Source organism: Colobus angolensis, unplaced genomic scaffold (assembly GCF_000951035.1).
Source record: "Colobus angolensis palliatus isolate OR3802 unplaced genomic scaffold, Cang.pa_1.0 Scaffold309, whole genome shotgun sequence".
Classification (NCBI taxonomy): domain Eukaryota; kingdom Metazoa; phylum Chordata; class Mammalia; order Primates; family Cercopithecidae; genus Colobus; species Colobus angolensis.
Genome location: NW_012116366.1, coordinates 2,794,936 through 2,817,825, shown reverse-complemented (window position 1 = coordinate 2,817,825; position 22,890 = coordinate 2,794,936). Strand labels below are relative to the sequence as shown.

At 42.1% G+C, this 22,890-nt stretch overlaps 1 protein-coding gene across 1 annotated transcript in view; it reads right to left on the bottom strand.

Annotated features, from left to right (window-relative positions):
• Positions 1-22,890, bottom strand: part of EML6 (echinoderm microtubule associated protein like 6) — a 261,537-nt gene that overhangs the window by 26,983 nt on the left and 211,664 nt on the right. The window contains exons 26-27 of the mRNA XM_011950585.1: positions 16,511-16,712; positions 16,276-16,402 (exon numbers count right to left, since the gene is read on the bottom strand). Of these exons, the coding sequence (XP_011805975.1) occupies positions 16,276-16,402; positions 16,511-16,712 (329 nt within the window). The remainder of the gene's footprint in view (positions 1-16,275; positions 16,403-16,510; positions 16,713-22,890) is intronic.

Below are 22,890 nucleotides of genomic sequence, written 5' to 3'. Positions count from 1 at the left end.
AGAAAAAGGAGGGGGGGGAGGGGAAGGGAGGGGGGAAGTCAGGGGAGGGAAGGGGAAAAAATCTTAGGAAAAATCTCCAAAGCCATGGGGCCTCTCTGTTATCAAGACCAGACTGGACTGACTGTGTTAAGCGCAGTCTTCAGAATTGGACTCTGTTGAGAGTATTCCTAAGAACTGGACTCTGTTAAGTGGATTCCTATATCTTCCAGAACCATGTACAGAGATGCTTAGTGATGGGGTTGATGGAAAGGATTCAGGCAGAACTACAAGATGTCCTGAAAGAAGCCTACCCTCTCGAAAATGCTCTTCACTGACGCTATCACACAGCCTTGTGTTTTTTTTGTTGTTGTTGTTTTAAAACTTGGGATATCGTCTTAGACTTGGCTATTTTAGGTGAATACAAAGTTATCTGGGTGAAAAAATGAGAGCCCAAAGGGTGGAGTGAAGGGAACTAAGTAAAGATGGGCAGAATACTGAAGAGGCCACTGTGATGATCCAAGAAAGGAATGATGAGGCACTTGACTGGAGCAGCGGTTGTGGAGAAGAAAACAGGGGAATATTTAAAGAAATACTGGTGGAATAGACTTCACAGCACTTTGTTATGAATTGTTTTTATGGGATGAACTAGGGAAAGCAACCCAAGGGCAATACCAGTTTTCCAGGCTTGCATATCTGGATAGATGGTGGCATCATGGAATGAGACAGAGAGAAAATATGAATGAGGGAAGATGATGAGTTCAGTTTTGGCATGTTGAGCTTTGAACACCTGTGAGATAGCTTTGTTAGTTGGAAGCTCCACTGACAGATGGGAGTCAGTGATATGATCCTGGGAATCACTAGCCAATGGGTGGGATATAAAAGATTAATTAAGACAGAGGGTAGATGGTAGAGGGTGAAAAGAGGCCAGCCAAAGGTAAAATCCTGAGGACCAACAGCATGTAAGGGGCTGGAAGAGGAAGCAGAGGTGAGACACTGAGAAGAGAGAGGGAGGCATTAGGAGGGCCAAGACAGATTCTTTCAAAAAGACGAGAAAAGTATGTTTATATTCTTCTCCAGTATGTACTGTCCAATTCGGTAGCCAACGCCACATGTGGCTTTCAAGAGCCTGAATTGTGCTATAACTGTAAAATACACACTGGAATTTGAAGTCCTACTGAAAAATTTTAAAAAGTATGTAAAATATAATTTTATCTTAATTACATATTGAAATATTTTTTAATATATCAAGTTAAAATATATTATTAAAATCAATGTCACCATCTCAACTTTTGTAATGTGCCTGTTAGAAAATTTATATCTGTGGCTCACATATTTCTATTGGACAATGCTACTCTAGAAGAAACAAGTTCTTTTAGTAGGACAGAGAGAGGTCACTGAACTCAGGGGTTAGAGAGCCCCCATGTCAACAGAATGGCAGGGACAGAGGACAGGCGAGATAGGATAGAGACTGAAGAAAAGACTGCAAGGCCTGAATGAGAAAGGAATAAAGTTGGAGGGAAGGTGAGGGCAGAAATATGTGTGTAAATTGAGAAGATCAGTCAAAGGACCTGTTTCTTTCCTGAGGAAAGTTGGGTGGAGATGGGAAACTGGGATGTGTTTTTTGGTTGAAGACATGGATCTGGCTGTGGGAGACTGATACGGGAGACACAGATGAGGGGACAGATGATGAGGGAGCACGGATGGACAGGAGGCCAGGGCCAAGCACCAGGTGAGGGACCTCTCTTGAATAGGAGAAGGAACTTACTTCCTCTGAGAAGGAAGAAGGTGAATGGCTTATGTGAGTGAAGGATGGGAAGCAAGATGGAGGAGAGAGAAAGAAGCACCAAGATGGAGTGTGTGTCAGTCGCTTCTGTTTTCTCAGTGAAGGAGGGGCAGGAGGTTGAGAAGGGATGAAACCTGGAAGACTGCTAAGAAGCAGCAAGAGAGAACCTACCAAAGAAAAGGATGAAAATGAGGCAGTAGCTTGGAGGGCTATGTGCAGCAGCCAGGCAGCCTCTCTGGTGGTGGCCATCTGTGCCAACATGGGACTTGCTATCAGAAGAGTGGAGAGGCAGGTGGTAGGAGGAATGTAGGGGAGAAGGGCCAACAGGACTGGGAAATGGCATTTGAGCAGTCACAAAAAGTGAGGCCAGGAAGGGCTGATGAACTTGGGGAAAACCGAAGGCGTCTAGGCACTCATTTGTCAGGATGAAGATCAGGTGTACCCGGGAATGAGCAATCCAGAGGAGAGTTGGTTAAGACACTGAGGGATAGAGGAGTTCCAGATAATGATGTAACCCACGGCATGGCAGGAGCTGGCTGGGGTTGGCCAGTTGACCATGAGCTGAAATGCTCAGAGACAGGAAGTTGACAGATGACAAGAACAGGAAGGGGCAAAAGATGGCAGAGCACGACACGAACTTCAAATGAGCGGGAGGGAGTCGGGTAAAGAGCACGCCAACATACTTTAAACACACCCACAAGAGCACCCTGATCCTCCACACCTTTCACTCCTGCAAATGCCTCCTCAGTTACCACATCTTGACCACACACTAATTGACAGGACGTGGGTCAGCACCTCCGGTAGTTCCCATTCCTCCCAAATGGAGAATCTGTGAGATGTTCAGACACTTGCCTAAAATAATCAGACCCAACTCTGCCACAGTCTTCGGAGAGACACTCCTTTTTGACAGAAAAGTGCTTACATATTTTTGAAGTGTTCTTTTATCTCCACAAGTGAGTAGGTTTGATTCGATGATTACACTGTGGGAGTGTGATTTCCTAGGCACATTAATCTTTTCTAAAAATCATTTTCCATCACTTTACTTCTGCATTTTTATACACTGGCTACTCTTTGTCATCAAAAGTGAACAAACTATTCTATAATGAACAGTAGGCTTAATTCCTAAAATTATCAGATAGAAGTCATTGCTTTGCTTCAAACCAACACAGAAAATCAAGGGGTTTGAATAAAGAAAATCATTTATAAAAATAGCATCATATTCACTTAGAAAAAAATCAACGAATGATTCAGCTTTTAGTGGAGTTACCTAGCTAAGCAATAGGTCTAGGAGATGATTAATTTCAGCATTTCTGGGTTTAATAGATATTATAATTTCAGTCCCTTGCATCTTCATACAGAACAGGAGTCTTGCCGTTCTACCTGCTTGCCACAGCTCTGCAGGCAGAACTCTTGCAGAATGAAGGGGTGGGGTGAAGAAGAAGGTAGCTTAGAGAGAAGGGCTTTGGAGCAGGAGTGCTCCTCGCCCTGTGTGCATTACATGTGTGCCATCACTCTCCCACAGGGAGGGCTAGGCTCAGCTTAAACAACACATGCAACTGCAGATCTCTGTACCAGCTCTCAGGCTCTGTAAGGTCACTCCAGCCTCGCGAATGGGATGGAAATGTAGAACTAGAGGTTCCTCCCCATTTATTGGACCAAGCTCCAAGATAGGATTGAGCAGTTTTCAATCTCCAAATGGTAAATTCAGCAGCACTAGCTTAGCAGGATCGTCAGTTCTTAGCAACCCTAACAATACAGGCCCACAAAGCAGCTATTGATCAATGACAACAAAGGGCCTCTGTCCGGCTACGCTGACGAAGGATCTGGGAGCGCAGGCTGCTCATTTGCCGTTGACACTGTGCCACTTCACCATGCTTATTGTGCCTCAGGTGAGCTTGAAATTCCCACAGATCTCCTGATTAAATAAGGTGTGTAAAAAAAAACTGGGGGCAGCTTCCACATATGAGTGAATAGCAGAAGAGAGGATTTTGAATGGTCCCAACACAAATAAATGACAAATGTTCGAGGTGAAAGATATGCTAATGATACCAATTTGACCACTATACATTGGAAGTATTGTAACTATGTACTTTATAAACATAAAATCATTGCATCCATTAAAAAATTAGAAATTAAAAACCAACTGGGGGCAAATTCTCCCAGATTTCTGTCTCCAAGCACAGCATAAAAGGTTAGAAGGAAAACTGGGATTACTTATATACGGTGATTTGGTGACTGAAGGAAATCTATCTACATCCTTCCCGTTTTCTCATAGTCACTTGTGAACACATTCTTTGTTTCACTGTCAATCTGCTGACAAAGCAGCTTGGTGTGTACGATGGGCATGATGGCCACAATGACACAGAATCTTCTTAAATAGATTTAAACCAAACAAACATTGTAATTCCTGAAGGACAGACACTACAAAGATTAAAAAGTCATTTTGCCAAGTGCGGTCCCAGGGCCAGTTGGGGCATTTTGGATTCTACATGAGTCACATCATTTCCCACAAAGACCATCCACAGTTGCTAATGAAGTGAAGGTAAAAGTGTCGCTGACCAAGAATGGACTTGCACGGCATTTTGAAGACAGATTACTTAAATATTAAGAGAAGCAGGCTAAGTAAATTCATCCATTCATCTATTCATTGGAAAAGTATTTGTCTGCTGGGTACTAAATGCAAGGTCCCGTGTTAGACACACGGTGGTCCCATGGTAGGTACAGTACCAACCACTGGGGAACTGATAATCCTACACAGTTTATAGTCCAGTGAAATTTTATACTAATGCCATGGACTCATATACTAAGGAATCAAGGATTAAAGAAGCTATTAATTTGGAGTTGAAACTAAAACATGACCAAAACAAAAAAAAATCTCCAAAACCCCATAAAACATTTTTAAGCCCACAGCATATAGTTTTCTTTATAGAACTTTCTTTTTGTTTCAGTTCATAAACCCATTCAAGTCAACTCAGAAAGAATGAGATAGAAGATAGGTTTTAAGGCCTTATCTATTCAACTGTAAGCACAGTCTAAGAAAAATTCTGGAAAATGCTAATGCCAGAGTGGAATTTTGAGGTCATTTGGTGCTAGCGCCTGTCAGTTCACAGGTAAGGGTACCACCATTTATAAAAGGCTTAGAAACTACTTCTAATTTTGGTTTGGTAAAAGTTCCTTGGTTTCCTAAGGAACATATGCCATAGACTGACAGTGAATATATTCCACAAGGACTAAAATATTAATGTAGAATATTCACAGATTCCTCCTTTATAATCTGCTGCTAAGAATAATTCTGGCACCGCCTCCTCGTGTTTGCTTGTGCTGGGCCGCTGAGATGACTGGAGAATGAAGTTGCCTTTGTGGTGGAAGGCAGTTTGGGAAGTGAAATGGTTCCTTTCCCCTCTCTTCACAGAGAACTGGGAGAGGAATTCCACTTGGGACATACCCCCAGACTTGTATGGGGTGCCCAAACCTCATAAACCAGGGTGACCATCTCTTGTGTCAAAGTTGTTAGCCTCTGCTGTTCCATGGAGGGAGGGTTAAGAGAGACCGAGCAGAGCTCAGATAGGGGCACTGCAGGGAGTGGGGAGGATGAGGATCACCCCTTCAGGATTCTGACTTGCCTGCTGGTCCACAAGTGGGGGCTATTGAAAATGATGGAATGCTGACAGCTGGGATCAGCCAAATGTGGGTGCATATCGCAAGGGGCTACTGGTACCTGGGAATGAGTCCTTGTCCATGGGGACTGTTGGAAGCACTACTCATCCATTCACATTGGAAGTAAACTTACAGCAGGTAAGACAGAGAACGGAGAGTTGCCTGATCCTCTAGACCCCTCCTAAACATCCACTATCACACATTCCCTGCCAGACAAAGCAGAAAATTATCCTCAACACCACTGAGATGCAATCTGGGGTAAGGGCTTCTCCACTTCAGACCACTGTTTGGAATTGCCTAAAGGCAGAAGCCAGATGGAGAAGGCTGCAGCCTGAGCACTGGAAGGATGGCCAGTGAGGCCAGCTGCTTAGAAGCAGAGATTTCCTAGCTGGATTATGAATTTTAATGACAAAGTATCAACAAGATTTCAGCCTTTGATATCTAATCCATGGGCTAGACTGAAAATGAACCTAAATCTTGTTAAGTTGCTAAGGAGTCTATTTATTCATTCAACACTTATTTACTAAATGCCAGCATGTTCTAGATTATAGAGATAAAGCAGGCATAAAACAGGAATTTTGCTTTCACAGAGTTGACAAACCTACTTGGGAGAGGAGAGCTTTATATGTAACCCTGATCAGGTCAACAGCAAGAGCCTGTGATTGTTCAGTTCTTAAGGCAACTCACAGGTCTCCCACCAACAGAAATGAGATAATAAGGAAACCAAAAAGGAAGCCCTCAGAAAGGCAATTCTCCTCAGTGCCAATCTCAGACTTGGCAAGACAGAACAAAGACAAACAAAATCTTCTCAGAGAGCAGAACAGGTGCAGCCAGAAGATGGCCAAGGAACCCATCACATTGTGCTGAAGAGAACCTCAGACAGCCTGAAACCTGGGCCTGAGGCAGGGTCTGTTGAAGCCAAAGTCAGTTAGTTCCCATAGTAGACACTTCTAAGTGTGTTAGAATTGTTTTGTAGTAGTTACTTACACTGCCTGAGCTGGTAGGCATGTACTCAGATTCTCCTAAACATTTGGGTATGTGTTTCAGGAGGAGATGGTAGAAAAGTATAAAATGCATCTCAAAGAAATAAAGGAAGCCTCTGGTGCTTGGAAAAATGCTAATAAGCATGGCTGTATGTCTCACTGGGGCATGCTAAGGACTTGGGAAGCCCTAACAGTGCTGCCTAAAAAAATGCTATTAGCTCCTGCCTTATGTAACTGTATCTATAACTTTCTGCATACCCTAAAATTAGAGAAACTTCATCTAACTTTTTTTTGAGATGGAGTTTCGCTCTTGTTGCCCAGGCTGGAATGCAATGGTGCGATCTCAGCTCATTGCAACCTCCGCCTCCCGGGTTCAAGTGATTCTCCTGCCTCAGCCTTCCCCTGAGTAGCTGGGATTACAGGTGCCTGCCACCATGCCTGGCTAATTTTTGTATTTTTAGTAGAGATGGGGTTTTGCCATGTTGGCCAGGCTGGTCTTGAACTCCTGACCTCAGGTGATCTGCCCACCTTGGCCTCCCAAAGTGCTAGGATTACAGGTATGAGCCACCACACCCGGCCCCACCTAACTTTTATACAATCACTTTTCCATCATTCACATCATTAACATCACTGTCCTGTGAGGACTAAGCAGATTGGTGTCAGAAGTGGGATTAAAGCAAAGGATGTCTTTAAGCCCTTGTCAGAATGTAGCTGCCCATTTTCAAGGTAGACACTAAACTATTCTGAGGTTTTGTATGTAAGAGAATATCCAAGGGGAGCCGAGTTTTCCTTTGACTCTCATTGAGCCAACTCTTGTAGAAGTCAGAGATTCCATAATGATTTAAATACAAACAGTATTTAATTAACGCGCAAAGTTTGATTGATAGAGTATATAAACACAATGTTGCTTGAAACTGTTTTTAGAAGATGGCTGTGTACATGTCATCTACCCAGGTAAAACAGTTGAATATCTGGATAAAATCTAACACATTAGTGACTAAAACTATATGTATCACAGTATCTACAGTTATCCATAATTTATAAAGTAAACTACACTAAGTTGAAGCTAAGGCAATACAATTTAAGCATTAAAAACTAACTTTTCTACTTTTTTTTTTTTTTTTAAAGACAGAGTCTTGCTCTATAGCTCAGGCTGGAGTACAGTGGCATGATCATAACTCGCTGCAGCCTTGACCTCCCAGGCTCAAGTGATCCTTTTATCTCAGCCTCCCAATCAATTAAACCACCACATTGGGCTAATTTTTAAATTTTTCATAGAGATAAGGTCTCCCTATATTGTCCAGGCTGGTCTCAAGTGATCCTCCTGCCTTGGCCTCCCAAAGTGCTGGGATAACAGGCTTGCCCCACTGTGCTTAGCCTAAGACTTCTTTTTTTAGATAGAGTTTTGCTCTTGTTGCCTAGGCTGGAGTGCAACAGAGTGATCTTGGCTCACCACAACCTCCACTTCCTGGGTTCAAGCAATTCTGCTTCAGCCCCCTGAGTAGCTGGGATTATAGGCATGTGCCACCACACCCAGCTAATTTTGTATTCTTAGTAGAGATGGGATTTTCCATGTTGGTCAGGCTGGTCTCGAACTCCTGACCTCATGTGATCCACCCTCCTTGGCCTCTCAAAGTGCTGGGATTATAAGCGTGAGCCGCTGCGCCTGGTCGACTTTTTTTTTTTTTTTTTTTGAGACAGTCTCGCTCTGTCGCCCGGGCTGGAGTGCAATGGCCGGATCTCAGCTCACTGCAAGCTCCGCCTCCCAGGTTTAGGCCATTCTCCTGCCTCAGCCTCCTGAGTAGCTGGGACTACAGGCGCCCGCCACCTCGCCCGGCTAGTTTTTTGTATTATTTAGTAGAGACGGGGTTTCACCATGTTAGCCAGGATGGTGTCGATCTCCTGACCTCGTGATCCGCCCGTCTCGGCCTCCCAAAGTGCTGGGATTACAGGCTTGAGCCACCGCACCCGGCCTTTTTTTTTTTTTTTTTTAAGAGAGACATGACCATTTTAGCCTGAGCTAAGCAGGAGAGACTGGCAACAAGCCCAAAGTCTACCGAAGAAGGAAAAAAATATGCTTTAGGTGACTCTGGGATTTTGACTTTTGGCCACAAGTTATGCAGCTTCTCAGGTAAGAAAAGAAGGGAGCAGTTGAACCTCTTTTCAGTGATAGGTGAAAAATGCTGTAAGTAAAATAATGCTATAAAGATAATGTAGAAACAGAAAGTGTTAAGTCTAACATTCTTTTATTCCTCCCTGGATAGACAACCAAAAGCTGTATGCCTCAGCAGTTGTTAATAAAGGACCTTGGAAAAAAATACAGATGGCTGACTCCGGGGCATTGAGAAAACAATCCTTGAGCTAATTATTGTATCCTCTTCAAAATATAAAGGTTAAGTGAGTACTTATATGCCAATTTCCATAATAGTTTAATTCTTCTACTTATTCTGTATCTTGTCATTATAAAACTGGGTTTCTATAGAATGCAAGTTCCAACTGTATATAGCAAATAAAAATATCCATCATGACCAACCCCCATGTGGCCAGTTAAGTGAGGAAGAAATGAGGACATCCACCTATGTCAAACAGCAGGCATTTAAAAATAAATTACTAAGCATGGCCCCACAAGATGTAAATAGGAAGACTAATACCTGGTCAGCTCATACGAATTTCAGTAAAAGATCATAACCCATACTTAGAGATATTATTAGATACTACCTATCAATTATCAAAAAGAATGTTCCCTTGTGATCATGTAGTTTACCACAGTATACAAAATTGAAGCTGCATGATAATTTGATAAGAACAAAAAATGTGGACATTGGCACTAAGTATTGCTGCAGTTGTAAGTTTCTAATTTCTGGCTTTCTCTTAATGGAATAATGAAAACCTCTGGAGATGAGTCCAATATGTTTAAACACACATTGATTCATTCATTCACAACAGGGTCTCGCTCTGTTGCTCAGGCTGGAGTGCACTGGTGTGATCATAGCTCACCGCAGCCTTGAACTCCTGGCCTCAAGTGATCCTCTCATCCCAGCCTCCTGAGTAGCTGGGATTACATGAGTGTGTTTTCATTCCCAGCTAATTAAAAAAATTTTTTTTTTGTAGAGATCGGGCTCCTTATGTTGCCCAGGCTCATCTAAACTCCTGCCAGCCTCAACCTCCTGGGTTCAAGTTATCCTCCCACCTCAGCCTTCCAAAGTGCTGGGATTACAGGTGTGAGCTACTATGCCTGGCCTTAAACATTATTTTTAAAGGATATATGGGAATAACAAAACATAATGTGAATACAAGACTACAATTTTTAACAGCAACAAACCTCAGCATGAATGTATTTTGTAAGCTGATTGCTGTGGCATGCTCAGATGGTGGTATAAAAACTCACCAAAATTGTTTCACTTTACTTGGGTAAAGTTTTAAACGTCTCTAATAAATTCTTGACATTGATTTGGTTGCATTTTTACTGGCATCTCTGATTTTTAAAAAGTTATACAGATATAATACTAGGTAATAAAAACATATGCAAAAGTAGTTACAAATGATAGTAATTACTGTTCCACAGTGAAATACCCTAAGGTTCTTTTCTGTGATAATCATCACTTTCCATTAGAAAGAACAATTAAAGGAGAATGAACAAGATTTTGTGTGTGCTCCAAATCTCCAACTAATGTGTACTCACAGAGCCCAGATGCCACTCACAGGACAGGAATATCAAAGATAAGCATGGGACCCCTTAGTAAAAAGCAGACGATATCAAAGGTACATGGTGGTACCACAAAAATGACACGCACACCAACCCAAAGGAGGGTCTGCTAACGTGACAATCTAAACACGAAGCAATGCCAATACCAAACCATTAATGAAAATTTGTTGAGCCTACAAAAGGTTACGATATTCCTTCCAGAGACAAATAATATAAACTATACTCTTAAAAAGGAATATCTCCCAATAATAAATTAACTCATACTCAGTTTCTCACCAAATATGTGGGCAGAGTGACAAATGATTTAAGAAATAAAATAGTAATTTGTTTAATTGATATATCTTTCCCTTGAGAATTCAAGTATCAGTTGGAGATGTAAAAAAATGTATTTTTTGAGCTGGGCATGGTGGCTCTCACCTGGAATCCTAGCACTTGGGAGGCCAAGGCGGTAAGACTGCTTGAGCCAAGGAGTTTGAGAATACCCTGGGAAACATAGTAAGATCACCCTGTCTCTAAAAAAAAAGATTTGTTGGTACGGTGGTGCACACCTGTAGTCCCAGTCCCAGGTTCTCGCGGGGCTGAAGTGGGAGAATTGCTTGAGCCCAGGAGGTTGAGGCTGCACTGAGACAGGATCACACCACTGTACTACACCCTGGGCAACAGAGCCAGACCCAGTCTCAAATATATATATATATATATATATATTTTTATTTTTTTTTTCTAAGTTGATATTATAAAACTCCAAATCTTAGGCCAGAGGACTAAATGACAAAAATGGAATTTGGACTGACCTGAAATGTGGGCCTCCTGGCAGATGTCTCTAAATTAAGTTGACCTTCCCTCCCGCAAAGTGACAGCTTATGCATGTCTGTGGAGTAGCCATGTCCTGAGCCAGTCTCTCGTCAACAGAAGAGCTCATGGGAGGGCAGGAGGATACAAATTTTCCCATGAGAATGACAAAATACAGGGGCATCACTGACATCCCAGTAGGAACCTGGGACACTTGGAGAGCTGTACTTTTAAGAGAATATTATGATACTTCCTACTTTTATTTTTCACTTCCATATGTGTATGTTTTGAAACAACAAACAAAACCTTTACATCCTGACTGCTGGCATCTTCCAACATTCATATTACCACCCAGCCATATAATACTCGCACATGGCTAGTGCAGGAATCGTTGACTGTCTAGCCCAGCTGAAGGCAGTATGGTTTGGACCAGTGACCACTGCATGTTGTCTCGTTCTCCCTCCTCCAAAGTGGTGATTCAAAAAAATTATCTTCATTCGGTCCTCTCTTTACCACTATTTGGCAAGTTAGGGTGGTTAATCTTATCATTAGCCACAGGACCATGAGGGGCTTTCTCTGGACCTGGATAAGAAAATTTCACAGTACTCTGAGATCCTGAATGTGGCGACTGGCTGAGACTTTGAGCTGCCTCTTTTTGGGAAGGTGGTATAACTGCATTTCAAATTACATATAGGATAGTGGGGTTTCATGGTGGTTTTTTTTTTTTTTTTTGAGACAGATTCTCACTCTGTCACCCAGGCTGGAGTGCAGAGGTGCCATCTTGACTCACTGCAACCTCTGCCTCCTGGGTTCAAGCGATTTGTGCCTCAGCCTCCCAACTAGCTGAGATTACAGGTGTGTGCCACCACACCAGGCTAATTTTTGTATTTTTAGGAGAGACAGGGTTTCACCATGTTTCCCAGGCTGGTCTTGAACTCCTGGCCTCATGTAATCTGCCCACCTTGGCTTCCCAAATTCTGAGATTACAGGCGTAAGACACCATGCCTGGCCTATATTTAGGATAGTTTTAAATGGGGCCATTTTAAGAGGATATATAGGACAAGAAAAGGGTGAATTGTAGTAGACATTTTCTATTTTGGGTCTATCCAAATCACCTCTGGGGTAAGTGATTACATTGCTAGTCTATGGTGGCAGGTGACTATTTCCAAGGGAAGAGTCAAAGACTTTTTCTCCCTAGCCCACAGTGATTGGTTCAAGGGTAGCCTGGGGCTCACCAGAGCCAATAGCACCTCAAAAGACATTTGTAGGGGGGACTTGTGAATCAGAAGCAATTCTTTCCTACTGATTTTGAACCAGAGACTGTAAGTTCTGCAGCCATGTTTCTATCTGAAGAACTGTAATAACCCAGAGGAAGCAGAACTGAGATATGAAGGAAAAAACCAGAATCCTGGCAGCAAGATTTGAGTTCTCTTAACAAGTGATACCTGAAGTTGCCCTACCCCTGCATACTTAGGTGTGTAAACCAGTAAGTTCCCTTTTGCTTAGGCCAGTTTGGGTTGGGTGACCCCCTTGAAAGCCCCTACGTTATAAATCAAAAAACAGTATGTAAGCTAGGTGTGACTTCAGTAATGTGAAAAGAAAATTCTCCATTTTACAGGCAACTCTAATAATTTGGTACTGAGCAAACCTTAGGGATTTTACCGCTTGATGAATTGGGGAAAACTGTTTTTACTGAAGTCTGAATACAGGATTTGGGCACCATCCCTCATGTTGAGATGATATAAGCATTTTGCATCTTAAATTGCTCTGAAAAACTATGCTTCCCCCTTCATTTTCTCTCCCCAAAAGGAACTTTCCTGACATTTTAAGTATCAATTAAATATCTTAAGTTTGTAGATGGATAAAAGATTACATTATAAGAAAACATGGCAAAGGAGGTGAGGTCAAAAGCTGAGAGCAAGTGGTGTGTCAGGTTGGGGCGTGGCACTTGAGAGGTAGGAAGGTTTGGAAGGGTTCCTCTAACCAGAATTAGCATCAAGTTGGCTGGGGATGAAGGAGGGTGGCGTGGGGTAGCCCTGAGTGTCCAGAGAAGGAGTGAAAGCATGGATTCCCAAAAATAAAAAAGACTTCATGACTTTCCTCAGCCACGCACCACACACGGCAGCTGAGCAGCAAGAACACCCAAGGGTTCACCCAAGGTTGGGGACCAGCCAGATGAGTCTAGATCACGGAGGCAGGGCATCCTGGTGTGCTAGAGGAAGGCTGGAGTAACTGGGCTACCCGCTGAACACTTCACGGACATTATATATCTGGTAGGTATGGCCCAGGATTCTTTTGAGACCAGTTGTAAATTTCTTCTCAGCTTCCTCATTTTTGGAAAGATTAGAACTAAAGATCATACGGCTTCTGAAGAATAAGAACTCACAATGTAATTAGCAATTGTACAAGGAAGCATGATCTGAAGTCTCACAGCTATTTTAAAGTCAAATAACTGAGTCTAATTAGAAGCAGTCCACAGCTATCTTAAAATTTAGGAATTAGGAATTCAGTTGCTTAAAAGGTAATTGATGCATAAAGCATAGCTGCCTTCAAGGCATTTTTCTCAGTAGCACAGGTGCTACAGTCATCTCACAGTTTCTAATTGTTTTTAGGTGACAGGGGATTTACCAGAGGTAGAGCTGCCTGAAACATGGCTAAGAGACAAAACAGTGCTAAGGATCTGCGTGGAGTGGCTGTTCCAAGCTCACATCTCTTTCAGTCCTCGAGTACTCGTCTCCCATTAGTCTCATTGGTGCATGTCTTGAACCAAGTGTTTAGAAAAAGCACCCAGGTATATATAGGTATTTGCAGGTATATACAGAAGGCATCATGATGGGAACACCAAGGAAAACCCCTGCCTCTCAAATCTTCAAGCAGGGCTTGAAGTAGCCAAAGAAAGCAGTGTCAGGGGCTGTTGGGCAACAGCCCTGAATATTCCCAGGGAGAAGCTGGTCACTGCTGCCTGGCTTCATGTGGTTCTGATGTCAGCATTTTTCTGTCTCAGGCCCTCTGTCATTCCAGGATGCTGGAGTCCATGGGCCCTGTTTTATACCCTAGCCGAGGACTAAGATATGCTGTTTAACTTCTTGTGCCACCCTCCCAATTCCATCACTCATCCTGCTTTCTCTCAAATTCCCTGAATGCCCTGACTTGCCTGGCAATGTTCTCTTTTGTGGTCCAGAAGCTGACTACAGTCTGATCTCTGAGGTTCAGGCTCCCCTAAAATTACTGACCAGGACTGGTGCAGTCTGCTTGTTCTTGGTTCTGATTATGATTTGCCCCCACGGAGGCTGCTAAGTTGGGCATCATTTATTGCTCTTTACTAGCTGACCCTACCTGGCACGGCCCCACTCTGCTCCCAGCATGCTGTGCAGCTGGCAGTGTGTGCTCCAGTTACAGTTCCTTCTGGGAATTGAGGCTGTCAAGGCTTTTTAAGTTATCTAGGAAGTTGCTCTCTACAGAAAAGGCTTGATTATTCCTCCAGACCCTATACTTATCTTAAAATTGTTTTCTTCGCTAAATCCTGGTGTGAACTTTTTTTTTTTAATGCTAGTAAAGTACTGAACTGCCTACCCCATCTCATAATATTATAAGGCTTTTTCCTTTTGTTAAAAAAGAGTGTCAATCCAGCGTATGCTACTATACAGCTTCCTATCTGATGTGGGTATAGCTTGATAATAAAATGGGGTAACTTGAAAATTCTGAATTTTAAAATTAAAAATTATTGGGGTCCTATCATCAGTCCTCCTACCTTTCATTAAGTTGGGCAGCATGAGATTTTGACAGACTTGCCCAAAGAGGCAACAAGACAAGAGGATTAGGTGAGCCTTGGTTTGGGTTTGAAATCAGCTGCAGTGTTTGGAATTTGGGGCTTGGGTTAAATGATTATATTTTGGTGGCTGGCAAGAATCTCAGCATGATGTATGACTGAGTTACAGAAATCAGCCAGAAACACCCTTGGGATAATGGCCATGTCAGCTCATTTCATAATGGTATGTGAAACTAGAAATGAAATTAGAAAGACTGGGTAGTTTTGTTTTTTTTTTTGTTTTTCCAAAGGAATGTATAATTCAGGTCAAACATTTTTTTTAGAGTGGATTATTTAAGTGGGAGGCCTATTCATGCACTTCATGCACTTCTATGCATATGGTCCTTTTTCCCCTTAATTCTTAGAATTAGGACATATAAAATTGTCTGTTTGTGGCCACTTTAAAACCATGTTGCAAGCAAAATGAACTATAAAGACCACTGCAGAAAAATCTCTATTTTTTTCTTAAAAGACAGCTCTGAATCTTTGTAACATCTAACAAAGACGCTAGGGAAAAATTAGGGCTTTTTTGCATTAGATTCAATCTTCTTGCCAGTAGCACACCCACCATTTACCAAGTTTATTTTGACATCTGGCACTGAATTTAAGGAAGAGGAGCAGGAGGAGGTTACATTTTTTTGCATCTAAAACCCCACATAATAGTAAGAAGTGATAGGTCAGACTTATTAGTTACTGTTAGGCAGAAAGCCATACTAAATGCAAACTACTTGAATCTCATAAATTACATATTGTGGGACTAGTGTATTGCGAACATTGAGCCTACCTCAGTGTGAACAGCCAACAGAATTCTTAAAACATCTTTGAGATCCATGAAATTCTTTTTAGTTATTAGAGTTTTTATTCAATATCCTCTCTCAGCATGAATATGATACATTAAGTAATATAATAATTCTGAGCTTTTCTTTTTAGAAATGCTAAAGTGTTTAACAATTCTTATCAATACTTAAAATAGCACATTGAAAAGCCCTAAAATAATACCAGAAAACACTCTTTCTACATAGAGGATCCAAGGCAACAAAATCAAATGGGATAGGCTGGAATTGCCAAACCCACCTAGACAAATCTGGGCAAATGAAGACACAGTGAGAGAAGATACACCAAGTGAACGGAGTATAAGGCACAGCTTCTGGTTAGAATGGAAGATGGTTTTTCACAACTCCACAACTATTCCTCCATGACCTCAGAAGCCTGTCCTCCCTCCTACCTTGCTGGTCAGCAGGCTTTCCTGTCAGCTGCCACAGTCAGGACTGCTTTTGGAATACCCTAGCATTTTTTCTGGGCATGGAGAAGCCTAGCCCAGCTAAATTTCACGTCTATTCAAGTCACATTCCAGAACCAACTTCCACAAAGTATAAACCGCCCTTTGTCACGTACTGGGATGTTGTGCAATTTTTTTTCCCAGCTTAAGCCTGTGTACAGGTAAAGACCCTGTGCAGATTTATAAAAGACCGACTTAAGTAGCAACTTTGAGGGCAAAGAAAATGCACTCTGGTTTAAACAAGTTTGTTGTCATCAGATGTAAGAGCAAGCAAACCTGGCAACACCATACCTTTCTTCCACGGAAACTTCCTTCAGCTGCTGGTGTGGCTTGGTGCCTTCCATTTCCCTGATGCTCACAGCATAGATCTTGGTGGTGTAGTCAATGGCCTTTTCTCTGGCAACATCGCTGTCATAGCCTCAAACAACAAAGAGAGAATGGGGAGCCAGTTGGTCTGCAGCGGCCCAGGAAGGGAGGTGGTGGGAGGTACAGTCGGCACAGGAGGCGCGTGGCAGGCGGGGCTCACCTCCATCCTCTTCCACGTCGGTGTCCGACTCCTCGCTATCCACCAGCTTGCTCTCCTGGGTCCCCACAAACTCCCTGGTCCAGATCATCAGGGCTGTGTCGGCGCCGCCCACTGTGAGCAGCACAGAGTCATTGTGCAGCCACCTCACGTTGGTGACGTGTGCACTGTGCCCCACGTACTTCTTGAATCTTGCGTGCTGTCCCTGTAAAGCCCGAAATTGGTGATTACCCCAGCCACTGTCTCATTGTTTCTTTCTCTGGGCTCATTTATCCATATTAATTTCTATTGGTTTCTACTAGATACAAAGGAAACAGTTCAACAGCCATTTCCCTACATTTCAACTAGAACGTAAGCTCCATGTGGGCAGGCACTAGGTCTCTTTTTTTTCTTCAAACAGTATCCAGCTCACAATAGGTCCTCAATATATATTTTTTGAGGGAATGAATGAAACGTCAGACTACAGAACCTATTTTCTGGGAATCTGTGGACATATAAAAAGTTTGTTCTGGTTCTCTCAAATGTCAAATGTGCTGTCTCCACAGGTCTTTAGTGTAAACTCCTGACTGAGTCTGGCTGACATCTGAGATCAAAAGTGTCTTCACAGCCATCCGCTACAGTGACTTTTGTACCATAGTCGAGGCAGTGGCAGAACAGCAAAGGATCTCTTATAAACTTGGGGCCTCAAGATGTAAAATGAACTAACAGTTTTTGCCACAGACGCTAGAAAGCATTTTTAACAGAAACACTCAAACACTGATTTAAAGACAAAGCTCCTTTTCAACAAACGTAGCCAAATACATAAAACCCAATTTATCAGTAACAACTAAAAGCTCTTTGACTGGTGTGCCCAGGCCACCCCACCTTTATCCCCAGTTGAGGGCAGAGGGTGGAGGGTGGAATGTGAGTCAGCTGCTCACGCCAGGGCAGTCCTGACAAGTGGTGCAAAATCAAAGCTGGCACCAGAAAGAGTTTCCATATTCAGCTCATGAGCCACAGCCTGGCAAAAACAGCTGCAGCGGTAGCCACTTAAAGAGGTGGAGTTTTTCCATCCTCTCAGCGACTCCGAGGGAATACCTTACACAATCTGGAAAGCCACATGCACTCTCCGAGGTGGTGAGAGAGCCACCAGTATCCTAGATGAAAATTTTATTAATTTACAAGTGGCTCCCAGAGGGGTTTGGACTGGCATGCTGCAGAATCTGAAACCACCATAGACACACGGCAGCGAACAGGTGCAGGAGCATTCGTGACTTTGTAATACTCCTGGTCAAGATCTCCCTGTATTTGGCCAACCACTAGCTGACAGCAGAGTGGAACTGCCAACTCCTCAGTAGAGTACTGAGCCTAGAAAGATTCCTGAAGCAAACAGGCAGGTCTATTTCCAGGAGGCCCTCCAGAGTCATTAGTTTGCTAGCATAGGCAGAACAAAAGAATTTCCAAGAAAAACCTGTTCGAACATGTGAGATCCAGAAGGCATGGAAACAGAGGACAATCACAGCAGCTGCAGCCATGTGCCCTGCTGGTCTTCTAGCTGGAAGCAGGAGCATATCCAGTTTATATACTACAAATGCAAGCTGTTTCTTTACAGAAGTAAAAGAGCATGAGAAACGCCTCTCTACACCCTTAACTTATAAGAGGGACACAGGGTTTCCAGATGGGAAGAAAAAATGCAAAAAAGAAAGGTTCAGGGAAAAACAGACTCTTAAGGGATGAGATTCAGGTTGCAGAGGGAAAAAAGGGACATAGAGGAAGAGAAAGAGAGGAAAAAATTCAGGGCCAATGAAGAGATTTAACAAGGCAGAGATTCTCCCAGCAGTGGGTGATTCAAGATTCTCAGAATAGGAAACGAGATCACTGCTCCATGCAACAATAAAGGGAATTGACACTTGGTAGAAGGTTCTGTGAAACCAGCTGCTGTTTCAGGAAGAAGACACTGGCAGCGATGTTTAGTGGTTCCCGGCAGGGCCTATGGAGGAAACGTCCTCAAGACCTGGCACAGCCAGTGGGATGAATGACCTTTCGGGGTCTTCAAGCCGAATCTGCATTTGTTACACCCATCAGAACTTGCTGCTTCCCCACGACTCTCTTATTCGAGTGATGAGATAATGGATGATAGCACCAGAAAAACCTGGAATATGGGCAGGTGCAGTGGTTCATGCCTGTAATCCCAGCACTTTGGGAGGTTGAGGTGGGCAGATCACTTGAGGTCAGGAGTTCAAGACCAGCCTGGCCAACATGGTGAAACCCCAACTCTACTAAAAATACAAAAATTAGCTGGGCATGGTGGTGGATGCCTGTAATCCCAGCTACTCGGGAGGCTGAGGCAGGAGAATCGCTTGAACCTGAGAGGCAGAGGTTGCAGTCAGTTAAGATCACACCACTGCACTCCAGCCTGGGCAACAGCAAGACTCCGTCTTAAATAAAAAAAAAAAAACCTGGAATATGTCTCCAGAGTAGTGGTTGCCAATCCCTTGTAGGGAGGAAATTTCTGAGAATCTCATGAAAGCTGGGCACTCACCCCCTACATTCACATTTCAGTTTCCCTATCTGTAAAATTTTCCATGCAAAGTTTCTCTCTGAAAAATCATCCTCCAGAGCTTTTGACATTCTGAGCAGGAAACTTAAGGACTTGAGAGCATGGAGGGTTTTAAAAATGCAAATGACATAGCGGCATTTTACTCTCTCCATTTAGCAGAAGGGTCTAGGTTTGGAAGGGAAGGGAGGCTATGGGAAGCAATCAGCAGGCCATACAGATGGAGTCAAAAAACAGAATTTGGTTTTCTGATCCATGGTTTAAGATACTACAAAAATGGGTCGTGCTCTTGTTAAGGCTCTGACAAAGGTTAGAGTCTGTCTCATGGAGGCTGGGACAAGATGGTTGTCAGGGCACTAACGATCTACTTGAGAAGGCTTTAATCTATAAAACTAAATGTTAATAAAGATACACATCTGGCATGGAAAGAAAAATGCCTGGAAGAGATACCCACTCATGGGAAAGTAGAATGAGAAAAAGAGCCAAGATAATGAGATGATTTTAGCTCCTAACAAATAGAACTTGAATTTTGGATACAGAGCTGTGTGGTGGTAATAAGATCTCACAGGTATCACCAAGACTGATGACATAGAACTTAATGCGAGAATATAGCAATGGCATGGTACATTAGTCTGCTTGGGTAACCATAACAAAATGCCCTAGGCTGGGTAGCTAAACAGCAGAAATTTATTTCTCACAGTTTTAGAAGCTGGGCAAGATTAAGGTGCTGGCCAATTTGGTTCCTCGTGAGGGCTCTCTTCCTGGCTTGTAGATAGCTGCCTTCTCACTGTGTGCTCACATGGAGAGAGTACAGTGTGTGTGTGGAGACAGAAAGCTAGCTCTCTGGCATCTCTTCTATAAGGACACTTATTCTATCAGATTGGGCCCCTCCCTTATAAACTCATTTAATCTTAGTTACTTCCCTAAATGTCCTCTCTCCAAATACAGTCCCATTGGGAGTTCGGGCTTTAACATAGATTTGGGAAGACAACCATTCAGTTCACAACAGATAATGAACTTTGTTCAACAGAGTGAGAGCAGTTGGACAAGTGTGACTATACAGCTGGAAATTTTCGTTGGCAAGAGATTCATGTATTTCGGAAGGAAAATGTGCCAGAAAAATCAGATTTTTTTTTTTTTTTTAAAGAAGAGGCCAGATGCAGTCGCTCATGCCTATAATCCCAGCAGTTTGGGAGGCCAAGGCAGGTGGATCACCTGAGGTCAGAAGTTCGAGACCAGCCTGGTCAACATGGTGAAACCGCATCTCTACTAAAAATATAAAAAAATTAGCCAGCTGTAGTGGCAGGCACCTGTGATCCCAGCTATTCAGGAGGCTGAAGCAGGAGAACCACTTGAATCCAGGAGGCAGTGGTTGCAGTGAGCTGAGATTATGCCATCGCACTGCAGCCTGGGCAACAAGAGCAAAAACTCCATCTTCAAAAATAAGTAAATAAGTAATTCTTTTTAAAAAAAGAGAAAGATAAGTGATTCTATCAAAATAATTTGTATTTGGCTAGTAGTCTTTTTAAGCTATGAACCTATTTCTTCAATCAAATCTGACACAGAACTTAAGAATGAAAAGATAATTTAAAACAATGGAAAAAGATTTGTACAGATACTTCCCAAACAGTAAATAGACGAGAAAGTGCTCAGCATCCTTAGTCATCAGAGAAATGTAAACTGAAAACACAACTGGATACCACTATCTACTCCCCAGGACAGCTGAATTTTATGCATCTGACAACACCGAATATCAGCAACTGGAACTCTTACATTTCTGGTGGGAATACAAAATGATACCACTTTGGAAAAAGGTCTAGCAGTTTCTTAAAATGTTATATATTTTCCCCATGACTCAGAAATTCTACTCCTATGTATTTACCTAAAAGAAAGAAAGCATATGTCTACAAAGACTTGTCTAAAAATGTTCATAGCAGCTTTACTATAACCCAAAACTGGAAAAGTATGTTCATCATAGGAATATGGATGAACAAACTGTTATATCCATACAATGGAATTCTACTCAGCTATGAAAATGAATGAACTATTATGCAACATGGATGAATCTCAGAAACATCTCTGAGTGAAAGAAGCTAGATAAAAAGCAGTACCTATTTCATTTATATGAAATTCTTAAACAGGTAAAAGTTATGGTGAAAAACACTGGAATAGTTGTTTGACCTGAGGAGGGAGGGGGCATGGGGACTGGCCCAGACGGAGTATGAGGAAGCAGCCTGGGGTGACAATGGCCTATATATCTTCATAAGAGATGGTTATATAGGTATATGAGCTTTTGGTCAAAGCTCATCAAATGGAACACTGAACATTTATGTATTTCAACGGTATATAAATTTTACTTAAAAAATACCATAAGCAAATCTTGAACTCTAGATAATAATGTACATGATATAACATTTAGGGGTAAGAAATCTTGATATCTAAAATGTACTTTTTCCTTTCAGCTTTACTGAGGTATAATTAACAAAGATTTTATATATTCAAGGTGTACAACAGAATTTGATATATGCATAGTGAAATAACTACCATAATCAAGCTAATTAATGCATTAATCATGACATAGTTACCACTGTGTGTGTGTGTGTGTGTGTGTATTTGGTAAGGACACTTAGGATCCACTCTATTAGCAAATTTAAAGTAAATAATATAGTATAATTAAATATAGTCACCATGCTGTATGTCAGATCCCCAGAACTTGTTTATCTTAGAAGTTTATACCCTTTGCCCGGATGTGGCAGCTCACACCTGTAATCCCAGCATTTTGGGAGGCCGAGGCAGGCAGATCACCTGAGGTTGGGAGTTCAAGACCAGCCTGATTAACATGGAGAAATCTCATCTCTACTAAAATTACAAAATTAGCCAGGCATGGTAGCACACGCCTGTAATCCCAGCTACTCGGGAGGCTGAGGCAGGAGAATCGGTTGCACTCAGGAGGTAGAGGTTATGGTGAGCCCAGATTGTGCCATTGCACTCCAGCCTGGGCAACAAGAGCAAAACTCCATCTCAAAAAAATAAAATAAAAAAGTTTATACCTTTTGACCAACATCTCCCCATTTCCCCCCACTCTCCAGTCCTTGGCCACCACCCTTCTACTCTCTACTTCTATTAGTTCAACTTTTTCAACTTCCACATATATATGAGATCACAAAGTATTTGTCTTTCTGTGCCTGGCTCATCTCACTTACCATGTCCTTCAGGTTCATCTACACTACTGCAAATGACAGGATTTCCTTCTTTTTTATGGGTGAATAATATACCACCATATATATATGTGTATACACACACAAGTACTTTCCTTATCCATTCATTTGTTGATGGATACTTCAGTTGTTTCCATATCTTGGCTATTGTGAATAATGCTGTAATGAACATGGTGTAGATATCTCTTAAAGATACTGATTTCATTTCCTTTGGATATATACCCAGAAGTGGGATTACTGAATCATATATTAGTTTTTAATTTTTTGAGAAACATTCATATTGTTTTCCGTAATGACTATACCAATTCATACACTGTTGGTAGGCATAACAGTATACAAGAGTTCTGTTTCTTTACACCCTCACCACACTTGCTCTTTCTTTAATAGACATCCTAACAGGCATGAGGTGATATCTGTGGTTTTGATTTACGTTTTCCTAATAAGTGATGTTGAACATGTTTTCATATTACCTGTTGACCATTTCTATGTCATCTTTAGAGAAATGTCTATTCAAGTAATTTGCCTATTTTAAAATCATGACTTTTGCTATTGAGTTGTCAAGTTCATTATATATTTTGTATATTAACTCTTTATCAGACACATGGTTTTACAATTATTTTTCCCATTCC